A 19,321-nucleotide genomic window follows, 5' to 3' on the forward strand; every position below is an offset into this window, starting at 1 on the left:
CATATTTTCCTGTTGATGGATCGTGAATACAGACAAGGCACAATGAACATGTTGCCCAATACTATACATGCTTTTGAGTCTCACCCCTATGATCGAAGCTGATTTTTGCTACTACACTCGCATTTAACTTGTGAATGATTTCGAAGGCTAGGCGCTTGAAATTTGAATGTTATTAGTGGTCAGCCCCAAATCATTTGCGGGTCCGCCGTCAGAAGATGTCTTGGCACAACTGGATCACTTTGAGAACGTGGTACCTATCAAAATTGGGATGACAATCGCAAGTCCATGGAAGCTCTCACGTTGTTGGCGCAAAATCTCCACGAAGCAGAGCCGCGCCGCCAATTCGGGTAAAATGAAGTTGGCCTTGGCTCCTCTATCAAAGAAAATAAGGGCTTCTTGATCTTTCACTTTGCCCCAAGCTCAACAAAGTTCTGTACTTTCATCTATCTGGCTTGGGTTAGTACCCATGCAATCTGGTACCAGTCCTGCTTTCATCTTGCCTTTTCTACCACGTTCCTCTGTTGCTCTAGAACTCTCTAGCATGTCTTCAGTCTATCCTTGCTGTGCCTTTTTGGGGCACTTTGCGGAGATGTGCCCTTGTTCCCCGCAACTAAAATACTTCCCCTCTTTGAGATAGTTAGCCCTTTCTCGAAGAGCGAGTCAGGGTCGTGTATCCTTCTTTTCTTGGGAACTCTTTTTCTTTCTACTTTCATTGTTGGTATGGTCCTCTGAGTCAATATCTCATCAGTGGTGTAAGTTAAATTCCCGGAGTGTATCGAGAAACCCCGTTTCGCATGACCCATTAATTCTTGAATAAAATTCGACTTTTGTTCAAGGCAGCACCCACATCAAGCATGCAAGGGTAGAGTGGTATCAAGGGTTGAGCCCTATGTATCTTGGGGGAGTGGCTAAGGTAAGTGTACCGACATGCAAAGTGCTCTGCTTGGAAGTAAGCAACATGCCACTCCATGGTGGAGTCCCCCAAGGCCACTCGAGTGTCTTTGAGTGCTTGCTCTAGCTCTCCAACCCTCTACTGTCTTATGTCGGATCTCTATAGGCAGTCCGCAGCAAAACCGCTCAATCTGTTCCTTATTTTGACCTTCTTAAATGAAGAGGTTGGTAGAAAAGAGTCCCAAAACCTCTCGCAATAAGCGTCCAAAGAATCTCCCTTGGTGATCCGAAGATGGTTGGAAGCGGCTCTTATATTCCATTCATACTCCCGGGTCAACCAAGAAGAAATAAAGAGCCTTTTGAATTTCAACCACTTGACTAGAGCTTCTTTCCTTAGAAGAAGGGTGGACCACCATGTTCGAGCAATTTCTTTGAGAAAAGATGCAGCCCTCCCAATCTTGGAGTGCTCTGAGTAGTGCCCTCCAAAGAAGGCTATGCCAAACAGCTGGATGAAGGCCAAAGCCCTCGGAGCATCTCGGAATCCACAGAAGAATTCAAATTTTATCGATTGTCCACCTTCTTTAAATTCTTTAGCTTTCTTGCTCGTCTTCGAGGAAGTCATGTTGGTTGGCTCTGTAGAAGTGCTTCTTCTTTGCATAAAACATATGGTCATCGGAGTCCGAACTGTCAGAGGATGACTCCTCCGTAGAGCTATCAGAAACTGGTTAGAATCTTAGTTTCTTTGCCTTTTTCTTGCTCTTTCCGAAGCTTCGCTTTTTGTCCTCCTTGCTCGAGTCAGAAGAGCTAGAAGAACTGTTAAAAGGAGAGGAAGAAGAAGAACTGGGTAGTCCTTCAAAGCGTACACGCTTCTTCTGCTTTCTTGCTGATACAAAAGAAGATTGACGGCCCAAATAACCAGGGTAGTCAGTCCCCTTCTTGCGCTTTTTCAATTACTTTTTGGATTGATTCTTCGTGTCCACAACCTGACTGATCTCGGTCTGAACCACCTCTTGAAGTTCTTGTTCTGTAAACATCCTCAAAGAAGGAGGTTCCTTGATTGCCGGTTTGATTGGTGGTTCGGAGGCTTTCTACCACTGAGGTGCACTTCAGCGACGGATTGCTACGACAAAACTTTTGCAAACTGAGGGTCTTTCACGAATTTAATCATCTGCTTTGTGCACTCGTCAACCTGCTGTTGACGCTGCATCTCTTGAAGTTCATATTGAGCAGGCCGAGGTGGCCCATACTCTTCCTCTGTTAATTCGTTTAAATCTTCTGCGTGGTCTCCTCCCGCCTCAGCAGATGCAGAAGAGGTTGAATGATTCTTGTCAGAATCCATAAGAGTCGCGAGAAAAGGGATCGGATTTCCCGGTAGTAGAGAAATCGGCAGTGCTATGAGACCACTCTAATAAACTTGGACACCCCAAGTCCAGATTCTACTACGACATAGCAAAGATTCACTTCAAACTTATTCACAGATCACAAAAAAGTCGACACGGTCCAGCGTTATATTAATCTTTGAGAAAGTACAATTGAGCCCGCGGGTGCTTGCTCTCAAACTCTGCGTCCAGATGCTCTGCAGAGTGAGCCCCTAAGGCCACTTATAAACAAAGGGTTGCTAAAAGCAGAGCCCCAAAAGCATCTAAATCAAAAGCAAAACTGCCCCAAAAGTTGCTAGCGTAACTTGCGGAGATCCGTACGCTGCTGTCAGCACAAAAAGTGGAAAATTTGTACGTTGTTGCCACGTCAACACAGTTGGCGCGTATCGCGGAAATCTCTACAGACACGTCAATCTGCCAGCACATTATCCGGGCGTCTATACTGGCTGCCACGTCAGCATGCATTTGTGTGTGTGTGGGCACTGCCACATCATTAGTTTGCGACAGTTCTAGCTCAGAAAGCTATGCTATTGCCAGTCTTCGTAGAGCAGCAACAACCCTAGACACTCATGGTATCACATTTGTGTACGCATATTGTCACACCATCCTTTGGTCATTGGCAACCGACATATTGGGACGTCATCTTTGGGAAGCTCAAAGGAATTTCCCTTCTTTTCTAATCGTTAATTGGAAAGTTGTCACCTCGCATTTGGCATGGCATGGTAGACAATCCTCTCTAGGAAGCCCCCTTCGATTGGAGAGTGTGCATTGGAGCGGGGCAATCTCTTCAACTTTGGTCCAATGGTCTCCTCGTTGGGCGTGTTCTCTCTCAGAAAGGAACATGCCAGGTACATCAAGTGGTGCTGGATGACAGGGGTTATGTTCTTTCGTTCGTTGATGCGGAGTCCCATTTTCGGTTGGGACTCCACTATTCTCTTCTTTGGCGCGAGATTCAAAGGATGCTTGCTTATCTCTCACCCATTCCTCCTTTGGATGTGGACTCTTGCTTCTCTGATTGGAATCTTGCTACTACCAGGCTGGAATGCATTTCAGCCTGTCACAAGTTGCGCACGTGTCAAGCCACTGAAGAACAGAGCCAACCTGTAGATCCCGGCTGAAAGACATAAACCCTAGAAGCAGCAAAAGAAGTTTTACCAATTTGCAAAGTCCTGCCGAGTAGCATATTTTTTAAGAGGAGTTCCCACCAACTTATGGGACCCCGTTTGATGGGGCCCAGGAGACTTAAAGACCATAAATAAAGTATATCGCACATACACGCTCACTTTCCTGCGTGAAGAATTGATGACATGGCAGATTTTCGGAAATTCCACTGACTTGCTAACATGGCAGACTGTACGGACAGATTCTGTAAAACACACTGACAGTGCTAACACGGCAGCTGTACGTATTTCCTGTTTTAAAGCTGGCTGTTTTTGGGAAGCCAGATGCTTTTAGGCTTGAATGCTTTTCATGTAAACTGCTTTTAGAGGCTACGGGCCTTTAAATATGACCCATGGGCTCTCACTCTGGCAGTCTACCCGCGGGAGATGTAGAGCAGAGCCATGGGAGTTGTACTGGGTTGAAGCAATATAAAGAAATATCAAAAGGGGCTCCAGGGTTTGGGAGCCAGTGCTCTCTTGGGGTGGAACTTCGCCACTCCCCCTCTGGTGTGTCGTGCATCGCTTTCAGTTCAATTGTTATTTGAAGTGCTTAAAGTTGTTTAGTCTATTCTTTTCCGTTGGCACGTGGTGCCCGTCCTGTTACACAGCCGATATTGTTTATGCCCTCTTGCAGTCTGATGCATGGATTGTGCATCATAGTAATCAACTATGGTCACTCACCAAGTCATCCTTGTGAGGAACATTGTCTAGCATTTGGCAAAGTCATCTACCTCTGAAGGAACATATTTTCTAGTGGCGCTGCTTAGTGGGGGCTCTACTTGTTGGCAACTTACTTCATGCACAGCATATTGCACCTTCTCATTGTCTCAGATGCCATGAAGTCGAGGAGATTCTGCAACACTTGTTGTGGGGTTGCTGTTGCTCCAGATCATTCGGCAAATATTGTGGGGTTGTTGCTGCTCCGGATCATTCGGCAAATATCGGCTGCTCTTTGGCTGTAATTTCCTTCCGGTACTTTCCACATAAGGTTTTGGCTTTTTGGGGTGCTCCAGCCTCTGCACTCTCAGTTTACAGTGTTTTTTAATTGGGTCACATTTATGTGGGCCATTTGGCACCACTGAAAGTCATTAATGTTTCAAGGCACTGATGATGACCCATTTCCCTTTCAAGTTGTCGCTTGGTCAAGCGCTGGCGACATCACTTTTGATGCCTATAGGACTTACTTTGACTGTTTCTAGCCCTCAAAGCCTCATAGTGATCCACTTTTTGTATCTCTTATTTTTCGAGCATTTCTCTCCCTTTGAGGTTTCCCACTTGTAAATTCCACCGACAAGATTTAGCAAAAACAAAGTATGGATATGTGTGCAAGTGTGAGTGCAACACAATTGCTAATATTCTATTCTGGCATTCCTTTCATGCTTAAATAAGTACCATGAGTTAAATGTGAGTTTCTATAAATGTTTTGAGGTCTTCAATATTTGTTTTGGCTTCATGCTTAAGAAAGCATAGATAGAAAAAGAGAAACCAATTTAAGAAAATCATTCATGCTCCAGTTTAAAAAATCAAATAATCCCCAGAAAACGAATGTTTTCACTAAACTAGTTCTTAAATTCAAAATGACCCCAAAAGTTTGAAGCATACCAGATTTATCAAAGGCCCTTCTTCCTCATCTGTTGTCACATGTGTCATAAGGGCTAGATTCTTGGTAAGGCCGCAAGCTTCCCCTTCTGGTGTATCACATGGGCAAAGCATTCCCCACTACAAAAATAAAACGTTCAGTGCCCCAGTAATCAAGCAGCTACACAGCTAACAATCAAAAACAGGTATAACTGATATAAATGCCGATGGCCACTGTGCAACAAGAAAATTTCACCTGACTTGGTTGAAGTGCTCTTGGTCCACTAACTTTCCGAGTTTTCTCAAATTGTGATGATATGCGGGTCATGTGTCCTAAGGCTGCAATAAAGGAGAGCCTGGAAACAACCTGCACATGCCACAAAATTGAGAACCCATAAAGAATGTAGATTTAGTTATAAAACCCAGGTCCTGTGTTATAAAACCCAAGACTTGGGACACAATAAAGGAGGGCCTGGAAACAACCTACACATTCCACAAACTGAGAACCCAGAAAGAATGTAGACTTTGTTATAAAACCAGAGTCTTTCCTGAAAAATTGTGGACAGTATTGCATCCCACCAAGCACCAAAGCTAAAGGAAACATGAAAACTGCACTGATTTCTATTCCTGGATACCTCTTGAGATGCTCAAAATGAGACTGACCTCACAGAAGTACAGAGCGGTAATACAATTCAGCCTGTAGCCCATGAGCTTGCCCAAAAGCAATAAACTGAAAAACTGTAAACAATGTTAAAACTGAGCCAGAGGTAATAAACTAAAAAAAAGGCCAATGGTAAAAATCCTCCTAAAGGGCGTTCAAAATTTCCGAACCATTTCCTTATTCGAGAGTGCCCACTCACCAGGGTTACAACTGATGCTCTGGCATTTGTTATTTACATTTTGGCTTGAAAGCAATCTGTATTTACAACTGGGGCTTTTAGTGCCATGTACATCTCATCACACTTACCGAGGATCTCTTTGTCCAGCTCTTTCCTCATATATGCATACATTGCATTTCTATAATCCCCCCCCCCCCACACACACACACGCACGCAATCTTTTTACGTCTATTAGAGGGCGTAGGCAGCCTATGAGACAAATAAAACATACATGTGTGTGTCCTCCATCTATAGGGCAAGGACAAAAGTACGAAGTAACAAAATGTGGTCATGTGATAGGGGGTGATTCATGGAATATCATGATAGGACACAAGATATATGGTATATGAGAGAGAGAGAGAGAGAGAGAGAGAGAGAGAGAGAGAGAGAGAGAGAATTTTTAACGTCCTAGGAAACTATCCCAAGAGACCTCAAAGATCTCTCCAACGAGAGTTGAACGAGAGAGAGAGAGAGAGAGAGAGAGAGAGAGAGAGAGAGAGAGAGAGAGAGAGAGAGAAATGAAATGAAATGAAATGAAATGTAATGTAATATTAACGTCTTCAAAAGGCCAAAATAACCTATGAGACCAAAAGGTTACATGTAGTGAATCTAATACCAGGTCTGGGTACAAAAAGTACAAAGAACTGAAAAGAAAATAGTGGGTAGGGGTGGGGTAAAAGCTGATACAAGGGGAATACAAAGGGTGAGCTGATACAATGGAGCTCTCTGACAGTCATATACATATACATCAGTATCCAAAAGGCTATATAAATTCAATGTCCTCCAAGGTAGGCACTCTATTAGGACGGCTCTAATGTCGTGCCAGTATGGTATGGTTCCTCTGTCGCAGTCTGCGTCGATGTCGAGAGGGCCCCCTCATCCGTGAGCGACAGGACCGCACCTACTCTATCGCCCGATCAAGCAGTATGCCTCTGGTGCCTCTGGTGTTGTTATGCTGTTGGGGCTGCTCCGACTCCTCTGTCTGTGACTGAAAGAAATCTGTAATCTTCCGCTGTTGCTGGATCTTTCTCATTGTGCCCCTCTTGAAGAGGTTCTCTCTGTGTTTGCGAATCTCCAGTAAGTATAATCCGAGGCATCTTTGATCCTGGTATCTCATGACTCTAGAAAGTGGCCCTCTCTAAATAGAGAGTGAAAGCCGCCTTGTATCTCATAGTGTACTGGGCAGTGACATATGTTATTGTAGCTCTGTCTCTGGCTCTATCTGGCACACCTGGCAAATCCTGCACTCAGCGGGTACTCCTCTAAATCTGCCTGTCTCGATCTCTAGCTGATGTGAGGATGTGCGTATCTGACCAATAGCACATCGTATCCGTTGGGATAGATGAATGTCCATGTATCCTGATCTGATCACAAAACCATCCTCCGTGAGTTGGAGAAGATGCTCTCTATAGAAATTCATCTTCGTACCTAGCTCATGCCTAGGTTGTATACATGTCCTCTTCGTATCCAACTGAATCAAGTCCTATCTAATGAGGCTGGTAATCTCCACCCTAGTGAGGGAAATGCATGGTGCATCCAAAGAGTACTGAAATGGGGGTAGCCGATCCATACTAAAGCCATGTAACTGAAACCAAGATGCCATCTCTGCATACCAGCATAATCTATCTCCCTGCAATGCCAGCTGTCGCCAAGACTCTAGTGCTAGCATATCTGTCTGTTGGGAGAGCCCAAGTGCTATGCATAACTGAAACCGATCGAGTGAGTGCCTCCGATACCACTGAAGGAGCAGCGAGCTCCGCCCTAATAATGTCATGTGGTACTGAGGCCTTGGCCCTAATCATCCGAGAAATCATAGACACCAAGGGCTTCTCCATACATCTCCATCCATCAGTACTGCCAGCTCTGCTATGATGATCAACTGAGGGGCCCCATATCTCCACTCCGTACAGCATGGCCGAAGTGACCAAAGTGTCAAAGAGCCAAAGCTTTGTCCAAGGTTCCTGGAACTGAACCTACGAACATATCCTCTCAAGTCTCCCCAACGCTGCATAGGCTTTGGTCAATCGCGTATCTGCTGCACACCTCAGGAAAAATACTGGACCACTGAAAACCGCCCCAAGATAAGTGTATGTATCTGCATACTCCACAGTCTCTCGACGATATGTAAAAGTGGGGGCGGACCTCCTTACCCACTGTGCCGTGGTGTTAAACACCATTACCTTGGTCTTACCAAGGTTCACAAACAATCCACTGTCCCGTGCAAATACATGCAATGCATCCAAATGACGTTGCATCCCTCTGGAGAATCTGAGATCAACTGAGCACCCCTATTACCCTCTGCCTATACATAATCTGAAAACTCATCTACATATACCCCAAAGAGAGTCGGAGATAGGGGACAACCCTACTTCACCCCAATGGTGGAGTAAACCATGTCCGACATGCCCTGAGTAGTGCGTACCTGTCCTACCATTGTCCTGTATAAAGCTAAGATCCCCCAAATCAGCTCTGTGGGCACCCCCATGTCTTGCAATCTGCATCTGAGTCTGGCTCGTGGCACTGCATCAAAGGCTTTGTGGAAATCCACAAAGCTACAATATATCCTCCTGCCATGGTGTCTACCCTCAATAATGGCTCTGTGTATCAAAATCTGGTCAAGAGTGGAGAAACCTCTCATAAACCTTGCCTGTCTTGTTGCCCATATGCCCTCTCTCTCTGCCCATCCACTCAACTCATGCTCAAGAATTGATGCATATAGCCTAGCCAGAGTGTGACCAACCATAATGGTTCGGCAATTCCTAGGAAGCATAGGATCTCCCGACTTGAAGATAGGCACAATAGTGGACATACTCCAAGTCTCACGGAAACCCTCGTACATGGGTCTATTAAACATCATAGCAAGACGCTCTGCAACCATATCTCACGCATGAATAAAGTGCTCTGCTAACAGACCATCATAATCCTGTGGTCTTCCTGTCTTCATCTTGTCAATGGCTTTCCTTACCCTCTCAGAAGTAAAGAAAGTACATGTTTCTGGGCATGCCTCTGGAGGGTCAAGCAAAGGTGGTTGCTCCGATGCTGTATAGAGAGATGTAGCATAGTCCCCCCATGTCTCTGTGGAAGTGATGGCTGGCGGTGGAGAGTGCTCATTGAAAAGCCTCCATGCCTCACTAGCGTCCTAACTCATAAACAGCTGATAGAGATCACGCTCTAGTTGAGATAGGTAAGCCCTCTTCTTTCGTCCCACTAGGCGGCGAAAGATAATCCGTGATTGGCTGTGTGTGTGTAGTAGTACCCATGAGCACCTCTCTCTGTAATCTGATCCTCGTTTCTCTACACTCCTCATCATACCAACTGTTCTGAGGCATGCTCCCAGATCGTCTGCCTGTAGGCTGGCTGTGGGGATATGCCTCTGACTGCATTGTGGAGCCTCTCTGTCAGAATCTGGGTGAGCTCATCTGGTGGTCGTCCTGGCTCCCAAGTGCATAGCTTCCTATATATCTCATCAATGTACACGGGATTCGTCTCCCTCGGGAAGGTATACCGAGTACGTGTGGAGGCCTCTCCCAATGGAGCTATGTTGAATTCGAACGATAGAGTGAAAGACAAGATAGCATGATCGACTGCTACCCCAACTAGCCTAGTTCCCACCATGAAATCCTGAAAGAAAGGAATGAGTCCTAGCGGAGCCATAACATAATCCATTGTACTAGCGCCATGCCGATGTGGAAAGCATGTAAAACCACCTGCTTTGCAGTGAATTTCTGTAGGCCATTCAAAATGGCCAATCCATGTGCAATCCCCATATTGATCAAGTATTTGCCATACTGCCATACTCAGTGTGCTCCTCATCCTGTAATAATCTAGACAGGCCCATTTATGTAATATCAAGCTCTCGCATCAACTCCTCTGAGGTATCATAAAATACTGTTTGGTGATGGGCAGTTCTAGAATCGAAATCCCCCAAGATAATAATGTCGCCATCTTTGGAAAACTCCCATATATCATCATCCAAAATAGAGAAGGGGGACTGTCCTCTAGATGATGCATATACTGAAGTACTAGGAGGGAAATAGAAAATAGCGATGTAGAGATATCTGCCCGTCTCTGCCTTCAGTCTCACCCACATGTACCTAGCATGCTCATCCCTCCGAGCGATATGTATCAAAGACTGTAGCTCCTCCCTGAATAAGACTGCCACTCCTACTGAATCTCGTCCTCTGTGCTCTGATCGAGTCTCATGTCTCCAAGTTGTCTCCCATCTGTATCCGCTCACATGGGGCATGGACTGCCACGGGGCCTGATGCGTCTAAGAGTAGAAAATGATGTCTCTCCCTGTGCAACTATCCTCAAATGCCCTTACATCAAGGCGCAAAGATCCATTACATTTCCATGTAGCCACTCTGAGTGTGGTCCCACAGGTCTCGCACCGTCATGGAGGACGCTTCTCCAGTATAACCACTTGTCCATCCTTGTAGAAGGCCACTTTCCCTTTCTCTTGAGCTGTCATTATCTCGGGCATCACTTCTTTCATATGAGCAAGCTATGTGAGTGTGAGATCATCTTCAAGAAATATGCCCGTTTTCTTAAAGGAAAATGAATGAACCACGAGAGCAATGAGTGCTATTATTGACTAAAATACAATGAAAATGTCCAATATGTGCCAATGAGAGTATAGGGACAACGTATATATTGGTCAAACACGTTGCCATCACTCCATATATGTTGAGCAATGAAGGGAAGGTGGAGCCTATGAAGGGCGATGACCTCCTGTGGATAAGTGTAGGACACTTCTTCAAGAAGTCCTTCTTTGCCTCCATGGATGGGAAGCGCGTGAGAGAGAGAGAGAGAGAGAGAGAGAGAGAGAGAGAGATGAAATGAAATGAGATGTTATATTAACGTCTTCAAAAGGCCAAAATGACCTATGAGACCAGAGCGTTACAATGTGGTGGATCTGATACAAAGTCAAAGTAACAAAATGAAATGACAAAATGATAAAATACAAATACTAAGAAATTCTAAGCTGGTAGGTGTGAACTAAGCAACTAGCCGGGATTGCTAAATCACAAGTCACAAGAGATCCAGCATTGGTCGCTGGCGGATCTCATCAATCTCCTCCATGGTCAGCAGTCTGACAGAGGGTCGTGCATGTTGGGCCAAAGTGATCCGAATCCTCTAATGTAGCCTCCGTCGATGATGCGTAATCCTCCACAGTCATGGGCATCTGGATCTCCCCAACTCAGTCGCTCAGTCGATCAGTGTGCCTCAGGTGTGAGGCGACAAGATCTGTTGTGGTAGTAGCTCCTCCGGGTGTCCAGTGTCTGCTCTAAAGAAGTCTGTGATGTGTCTTTGAGACTGGCTGCCCTCTCCTCTCATCACGCTCTCTCTCTGTTTGAGCAGCTCGAGCAGAAACAAACCCAAGCACCTCTGATCCTCGTACCTCATGACTTTGGAGAGTGGTCCAAAGCCCTCTCTGAACAAGCAATGGAAGCGGCCTCGTATCTCGTAGTAGACGGGGCAGTGGCATGTGTAGTGTAACTCTGTCTCGGGCTCCATGTCACATAGGGGGAATGTCCTGGTCTTTGCTGGTACTCCGTTGTATCTCCCAGTCTCGATCCGCAGCTAGTGTGAAGATGTGCGTATCTGGCCAATAGCACACAGTATCACATGAGACAAGTGGGTGTCCATGTATCTGGGCCTCGTCACAAAACGGTCCGCCGTAAGCTGGAGAAGATGCTCGTTGTAGAAAGCCATCTTCGTGCCCAGCTCTTGTGCTGGCTGTATCCATGTCCTCCTGGTGTCTAGCTGAGTCAGAACCCGGCGGATGAGCATGGTGATCTCCGATTAAGTAAGAGTCAGGGAGGGTGCCCAGTAAGTACTGGAAAGGGGGCAATCTGTCTATATTGAACCCATGCGCCTGGAACCATGATGTCATCTCCCCATACCAACATGTTGTATCTCCCTGCATGGAAACTGTCGAGAGGACTCAAGTGCAAGGCGGGCATATCTATCTCTGGGAAGTTCCCACATGCAGTGTATGAAGGAGACAGATCTGGTGAGCGCCTCCACCACTAGTGCGGGGGGGGGTTCTTGCTCTGCTCGAATAATGGCGCACGTGGTACTGAAGCCTTGGCTCTAATGAGCCGCGAGATTATAGAGACAAGGGGCTTCTCCATGTCCCTTCATCCATCAATGCGACCTGTCCTCCCGTGATAATCCAATGAAGGCCCCCAGATCTCAGCTAAATAGAGCAATGCAAAAGCCACCAAAGTGTCAAAGAGCTAGAGCTTTGTCCGAGCTTCCTGAAACTGAACCTGTGAACACATCCTCTCCAATCTACCCAATGCCGAATGGGCTTTGGTCAATCTAGTTCTTGCTGCTCTCCTCAATGAAAATGCTGGTCCACTAAAAACCACTCCAAGGTAAGTGTAAGCATCTGTATACTCCACCATCTCCTGGCCCTATGTGAATGCGGGCGCTAACCTCCTGATCCACTGTGGGGTGGTATTAAATACCATGACCTTGGTTTTACCAAGGTTGACAGACAAATCACTTTCAATGGGCAAACCTATGCAAAGCATCCAAGTGACGTTGCATCCCCTCCGGAGAGTGGAGATCAACACAATATCATCAACATATAACAATAGCGGAATCCATGTTTCTGCCAGCGGTGTGCCTCTATCCCCATCTCTTTCAATGTCGTCGGAAACCTCATCCACATACATACCAAATAGAGTAGGAGAGAGCGGGCAACCCTGCTTCACCCCAATAGTGGAGTGAACCGGTGTAGATAGACCCTCTTGAGGTGCGTACATGCCCTACTACTGATGTGTACAATGCCATGATCCCCCAAATGAGCTCTGTGGGTACTCCCATCTCCTGTAATCTGCGCATCAATCTAGCTCTATATACTGTGTCAAATGCTTGGAAGTCCACAAAGCTACAATAGATCCGTCTCCCACGGGATCTGCCCTCCTAGATGATGGCCCTGAGTGTCAAGATATGGTCAAGAGTAGAAAAACCTCTCTTGAGCCCTGCCTGTTTAGCTACACGCACTTCCTCTCTCTCTGCCCATCTACTCACTGCTGCTCAAGAATGGATGCGTACAACCGTGCCAATGTGTGTCCAATCATGATAGTGCGATAATTCCCAGGCTCCATAGGGTCTCCTGATTTGAAGATAGGTACAATCATAGATAGGCTCCAAGTATCAGGCAAGCCCTCACACATGGCACAGGGTTAAACATGACTCCTAGAAGCTCTGCTAGTAGATCTTTGGCATGCATGAAATGCTCAGCCACCAAGCCATCATGATCATATGCTCTCCCAGTCCCCATCCTCTCAATGGCCTTCTCCACCATCTCAGCGGTGAAAAAAGCACATGTGTGAGAGAGAGAGAGAGATGAAATGATATGTTAACGTCTTCAAAAGGCCAAAATGACATATGAGACCAATCTGTTACATACTGGTGAATCTAATACCATGTCTGAGTACAAAAAAAGAGATACTAAATTGAATCTAGAAGTGTTCCTAATTGGAACCGTGTGGGGTATGTGTGAGCACTTATACAATTGGGGCCCAAGACAAGAGAGGGATACAATGGGTGATGAATCCATCCTCAACTGTACTCTAGATGTCGAGATAGCATGACTCGAATCCTTTGTTGTAGTCTCTATCGATGTTGTGAAGCTCCTCTCCTCAATCGTGGGCCTCCCCTACTTCCTAGCTCCATGCTCGGTCAATGAGAGTACCGTGGGTGTGAGTATGAGCTGAGCTTTGCAATGGTGGCTACTCCTCTCTCTGACCAGTGTTTGGTGTGAAGAAATCAATAATTTGTCTCTGGGATTGTCTCTCTCCATCAGTAAACTATCTTTGTGTTTGTGTAACTCAAAGTAGATACAATCCAAGACATCTCTAGTATTGATAGCTGAGAGAGAGAGAGAGAGAAATGAAATGAAATGAAATGTTATATTAACGTCTTCAAAAGGCAAAGTGACCTATGAGACCAGAAAGTTACAATGTGGTGGATCCAATACAAAGTCAGAGTAACAAAAATGACAAAATAAATATATACTATGGAATCCTAAACTGCTAGGTGTGAGCTAAGCAGCTAGGTGGGATAGCTAAATCACAAAAGATCCAACATCGGTCGCTGACGGATCTCATCAATCTCCTCCATGGTCAATAGCCTGACCGGGCGTCGTGCATGTCGGGCCAGAGTGATCCGAATCCTCTGATGTAGCCTCCATCGATGCTGTGTAGTCCTCCGCATTCGTTTTCATGATTATATTTCCTCTAGTGATTGTGCTTGATTGTGAAAAATGCTTATATCTTATCCCCAGTTGCACAATGCCGATTTGGGCGATGATTTTGATAATTCTCTCTCAAAATCACGTGCTTGCTGGTGAAAGAGTTTCATGGTATAATTTCATATGTGGCGCTTCAGCATTAGATTTAGGGTTACATGTAAGACAAGGGGTTCTTACTTACGCATTCTCCCATAGCACACAATCTTCTATTATTCCATGCAAGCTTCTGCTCATCATCCTTAATGTTTTGTTTTTTTTTTACTCGGCCTCTGTCCCAAATGTGCATTTTCCTAGTTTGTGGTTGTTTATGTGGCCCGAGTTCCTAGCATTGTCTCTCCTTTGTTGGTTGTAATCGAGAACATGTGTAATTTGCAAAATCTACATGTCAAGCTCTTTACATGGGTTTTAACAGGGGGAATGGATGTCACCAGGAGGTGTATTTTTCCTCTTGCCTTCTTTAAATATGTATTACATATTTTATTTTACTTTATTTTTGCTTGTTTTCCTGGAGAGTGTGAAACAACTACAGCCAAACGGGTTTCTCACATCGAGAATCTAGGTCGGTTAGTAGGTGATTGGTTGAGCTAGTTAGCACTGAATTATGATGAATCTGGGCCACGTGGCAAGTCACTAACAACTTTATAGGTTGGGAGGGGTTACAAAACTCAACCATAAGGAGAAAACTATCAGCAGGAGACTAATCTGCTTGACAACTCACTACCCAAAAGCACAAGCCCAGCTTGGGCACCCGCAATGAGAATGGGGGCTGTTTTTGGCTTTTTTGTGAGTGGATTATCAGGTTTGAAGCTTTAATGTAAAGCTTTCCTTCTCCCTTGTCTCATGTAGCGCAATGATTCCACTCTCACGCATCTCTCTCCCCTTTACACATATGGTAATGCCCCACTAGTGGGGCTCCTCAGATGACTATGTACAGTCTTGTGGGTTTTAGGCGCGTTTGCCAAGGCAAGAGCCTTCTGAACAAGAACCGGATTAGATAATTGCTAATCCCCTGCAGGTACGTACAATTCCATCGTGACAGATTGCAAAATAGGAGAGTTTTCTCGATGAAAACTTGTCCACATCAAAGGGGAAGTGTCCCATTGCGTGCGGGAGCTCCCAAGACACTCATAGACATATTTTCCCCGCTCAAAGCCATCCAAAACAGAGAATTTCAGCTTGCTGAATTTATTTGCAGGTTCAAGGTTTTGCACTTAAACTCCAAGATAACACCTCGGAAGCTTCGGGGAAGCCTTGGGGTGGTTATACATGAGTTTGGGCACCTGTTAGTGGCCAAAACAGGAAATTACAGCACACTGAAATTTACTTACAGCTCACAGGAAAGCTTCTAAACTGCAAGGGAATCCATCCTAGACTTGTACTTTTAACATACAGAGATTCTGGCGCCATTACAGTGCCGAAATTGGGTCAAAAACCTGCAATTTCAGTCCTGCACAGGTTTTGAGAGCTTGGTGGGAGTTTGATCTAAGTGTTCAGATTGTTTGTTTTCAATTGAATAGAGAAATACCAAAAGGGGCGCCAGTTTTTGGGGCCTACAAGGTGTCAATCTTCATGTGCGCAGTGACAATCTAGTTGCTGGTTGCATCTGTGTTCTCCCTTCATCCTTTGTGTGAAAGCAATAGGTAATGAAATTAGTATCGCCCTCCACTGTGTACTAGCTGGTTCCAATGGACTTCCTCCAAAATTGAATTGTTTAGTTGCTTTTCATGCTCATTTTCGTAAGATTTTTGTCTCTCCTCCATTACCCTGTAAAGACGTGAATAGAAATATTTTGGACTTGGATGGACGGGAAGCCTCTAGTGGAGAGGACGTGGAGTTTTTTGTGCACTTAAGGGATTTTTAGAAAAGGCCTTTACTCTGCCAGTTGAACAAAGCTTTGGAGACGCAGGTTCTGCCACGCTTGCAAAAAGAGGGGTATTTGTTACTCTTACCTAAACAAGTATTATGTAGGTTTTTGCACATTGGTAGCCCATCACTTACGCCTTCATTTACAAAATTTTGGCTAAAATGTTGGTTAATCTTATCAAAGGAGCTTTATGTGATCACTAGCATCCGTTTTAGTATGTCTTTACACCCGTCAACATATCACAAAATATATTGCCAATCCTATAAGGGTTCGGAATATGGGCTGTATGAGTGTCATTATAGCCATTATTGATGGTGATCTTTGCCGATACTCGGTCTCTTGGACGTTCGGTGCGTCAAGGCCATCCTTTGAGTGCACTAATTGCAATTGCCTCTCTTCTCTTACTACTTTACATTGATAATTCGCCTGATACAAATCAATTACATGGGCTAGTTTTACCTTCTGGTACTAAGAAGTCTATGTTGATGACTCTAGTTTATGCCTCGTAATGGTCCCTCTCACGTATGGATGACTACGAACGCCTTCGATCTGTATGCTCTTGCGACAGGCCTACATATCAAATTTCGAAAAGTAGAGTTGCTTACCTTGAACGTTAACAATTGGCTTGCTTCTTCGAAGCCTGGACAAATTATGAGGCCTACAGATATCCTTCGGCCTGCTATGTCACTTCTTCTTAGCAAGTGGAGCGGGTGCTTCCACTTAGCCTTCACATGTTCGTTTGCGGATTGTGCAATCTGTTTTGATTGCCTACATTCATCTCTTTTTTCCTTTGTTGCATTGGTCAACTAGCTCTATGTATGCTTTCATGTCAAAAGTCTTAGATTTTTTTCGTGCAAAATAAGCATGCTAAGAAAGCCTTGTGATTTCTTTCAATGAAACAACCAGTGCTCCCCTAAGCATTTTGGAGGGTTGAATATTTTGCATGTACTTATATATATGTTGGTTGACACCTTACGGGCTCCGTATGATCACCAACGAGGTAGCTCAAACAGCATACAGTGACAACAGTAGGCTTTTATCAGTACCAGGCCCATTGCTCCCTTCTTTTTGGACAGAGTGGCTCACTCCAGCCGAAATAAAAGCCATCCGTGTGTGGCTTTTCCCACCTACCATTCAAGACATAGCCTTTTGAGGCATTTGTATATTGGGAGAGCCTCCTAGTGCCCCTTATCTTGTACAAAAACATCTTAAATATTTGGGCATTTGATTAGTTCTAGAAAGATCTTTTCTCTATACTATTAAAGACCAAAAAAAATAAAAAAAAATTGAATTGATCAAGTTTCTACCTGAGTTACACCTTTTCGTTCCATCCTAAACCTTTTAACAGTCCAATTACCGCTTGAGATTGCATGCTCCAAACCTTGCGACAACATATCAGGTCTAATAACCTGAAAGGACAGACAAGAGAAGACTTGATTATTAACTTTCCCACGTTAAGTTTCTTTCATATAGTCCTTCATTATACCTTTTTAAGACAAGAGAAGACTTGATTATTAACTTTCCCACGTTAAGTTTCTTTCATATAGTCCTTCGTTATACCTTTTTAAAGATCACAACATCAGAAACTAAAACATAAAGACCTTGGCAACGTCGAACACTGTCGATCTGTTTGGTTTTGCAAAAGTAGAATCCACCAAACGTTTAATTTCTGTATTCATTCGTTTGAATAGATCCTGAAAAACGCATCACAGCATACTTAATTTAGTGACCAAGATTAAAATAAATAAAAAATCATTCATAGTAGGCACTATGGTTCATACCTCAAAGAGTAAAGCCAACAACTGTCCAGCCAACTCAAGACGTTTGTTGCCAACATAATCCTAGCATGCAATGGGGAATTTCAAACTCCGAGCAAAACTTTTCGGGCAATCATAAAACCGAGCAGAGGCAAACATGATTGATATAAAAAAAAATCATAAAAGGCATTTGCATAGCAAAAGACATACAATAGTTTAGCTATCCCTAAATACACCACCCCCCCCCCCCCCCCCCCCCTCTTTCTCTCTCTTCCCAACCCGCAACATATTTGAAAATTGGGATATCCAACTCTACTCTAAGGTATCCTACATCATCATTTTAGATTGGCCACCATGGCTGTCGATTTGTTCCCCACTACTGGTACCCATCCACAAGCGTCAATGCTAGTAATAATGGCAGTAGCGCCACCCATAGCCTCTCAGCTCTTTCCCCATGGGGATTTGCACAGGCACCGGCAGTGAGATGCCATGCGCCCTACCTTCGCTTTTTGTTGGCGGTGGTCTCTTCTGCAATGTGTCCCAAACAGCACTAGTTGCATCCACCCTATCACTTGCATGTATTCACCACCTCCATAGCTTTTGTGTAATAGACTTGGACACTCCCAAGTCAAGAATCAATCGCGACAGCACCAAATAACCACTTCAAAACAATTCACAGATCACAATAGATTTGCACTGGCCTGGCGGAGTTCCGTGCCTAGAGATATTGGCCCCAAAGACTGGCGTCCCTTTCGGTATTTCTTTTTGTATTAATCAGTTCAAAGTACAAGAGAGTGGGTCGGGTTTCACTCTCAAACTTTGCGTCCAGATACTCTGAGAAGTGAAGGCCCAAACCACTTATTTAAATGTTTACAAGGGATGCCAAAAGCAGAGCCCCAAAAGCTTCAAATCAAAAGCAACTGCTCTCTCTCTCTCTCACAGAGAGTCGAAACTTGAAAGCAAAAGCATTCTCTCTCTCTTTCTCATTGCATAGAGAAAAAGCAAGATTTGCGCCGCTCAAAACCAACCAAAAAAAAAAAAAAAAAATCGCCTCCGCGATTTCCGGAAATTAGGGTTTTTGGCAAGGTTTGCAAGAATTTTAGGGTTTCTCGCAAAAATTAGGGTTTCTGCTGTCCGTAGCCACATCATCACTTTGTGACATACCCCCCTCTTGAAAGCATTGTAATCGACCGCGATTACGCCTGCAAAACCGACAAAAGCCATAAACCGTCTTAGCAGACACTGATTCTTAGTACCTACGTACTAGGAACACACGTCTAGCACATGTACAAAATCGACAGTCACATCACACGACATCACAGGATCACCAGACATCACAGGACATCACATGACATTCAACATTCATTCAGATCTTAAACCATGATTTATCGGCAATGTAGCTAGCAATCACATCTAGGTCCAATCGGGACCTCATCGATGTCCAATTGACTAACCCCTATTGCAACCACGTCTATTCAAGATCAATCAAACCAAAATGTTGCAGTCATTTGGTCTATCAGTTCCTGCACTCAAAAGAAGTCAAGA

At 44.7% G+C, this 19,321-nt stretch overlaps 1 protein-coding gene across 2 annotated transcripts in view; it reads right to left on the minus strand.

The window, feature by feature from the left end:
• NRPC2 (nuclear RNA polymerase C2) overlaps positions 1 to 19,321 on the minus strand; it is a 259,266-nt gene that overhangs the window by 134,416 nt on the left and 105,529 nt on the right. The window contains exons 14-19 of one of the 2 annotated variants that reach the window (XM_086509417.1): positions 17,801 to 17,860; positions 17,621 to 17,713; positions 17,327 to 17,428; positions 5,672 to 5,746; positions 5,265 to 5,375; positions 5,033 to 5,149 (exon numbers count right to left, since the gene is read on the minus strand). In XM_086509417.1, coding sequence (XP_086365543.1) covers positions 5,033 to 5,149; positions 5,265 to 5,375; positions 5,672 to 5,746; positions 17,327 to 17,428; positions 17,621 to 17,713; positions 17,801 to 17,860 — 558 coding nt within the window. The remainder of the gene's footprint in view (positions 1 to 5,032; positions 5,150 to 5,264; positions 5,376 to 5,671; positions 5,747 to 17,326; positions 17,429 to 17,620; positions 17,714 to 17,800; positions 17,861 to 19,321) is intronic. The other variant, XM_086509418.1, reaches the window with a different exon arrangement.

Source organism: Adiantum capillus-veneris, chromosome 3 (assembly GCF_014529385.1).
Source record: "Adiantum capillus-veneris isolate H3 chromosome 3, ASM1452938v2, whole genome shotgun sequence".
In the NCBI taxonomy this organism is placed as follows: domain Eukaryota; kingdom Viridiplantae; phylum Streptophyta; class Polypodiopsida; order Polypodiales; family Pteridaceae; genus Adiantum; species Adiantum capillus-veneris.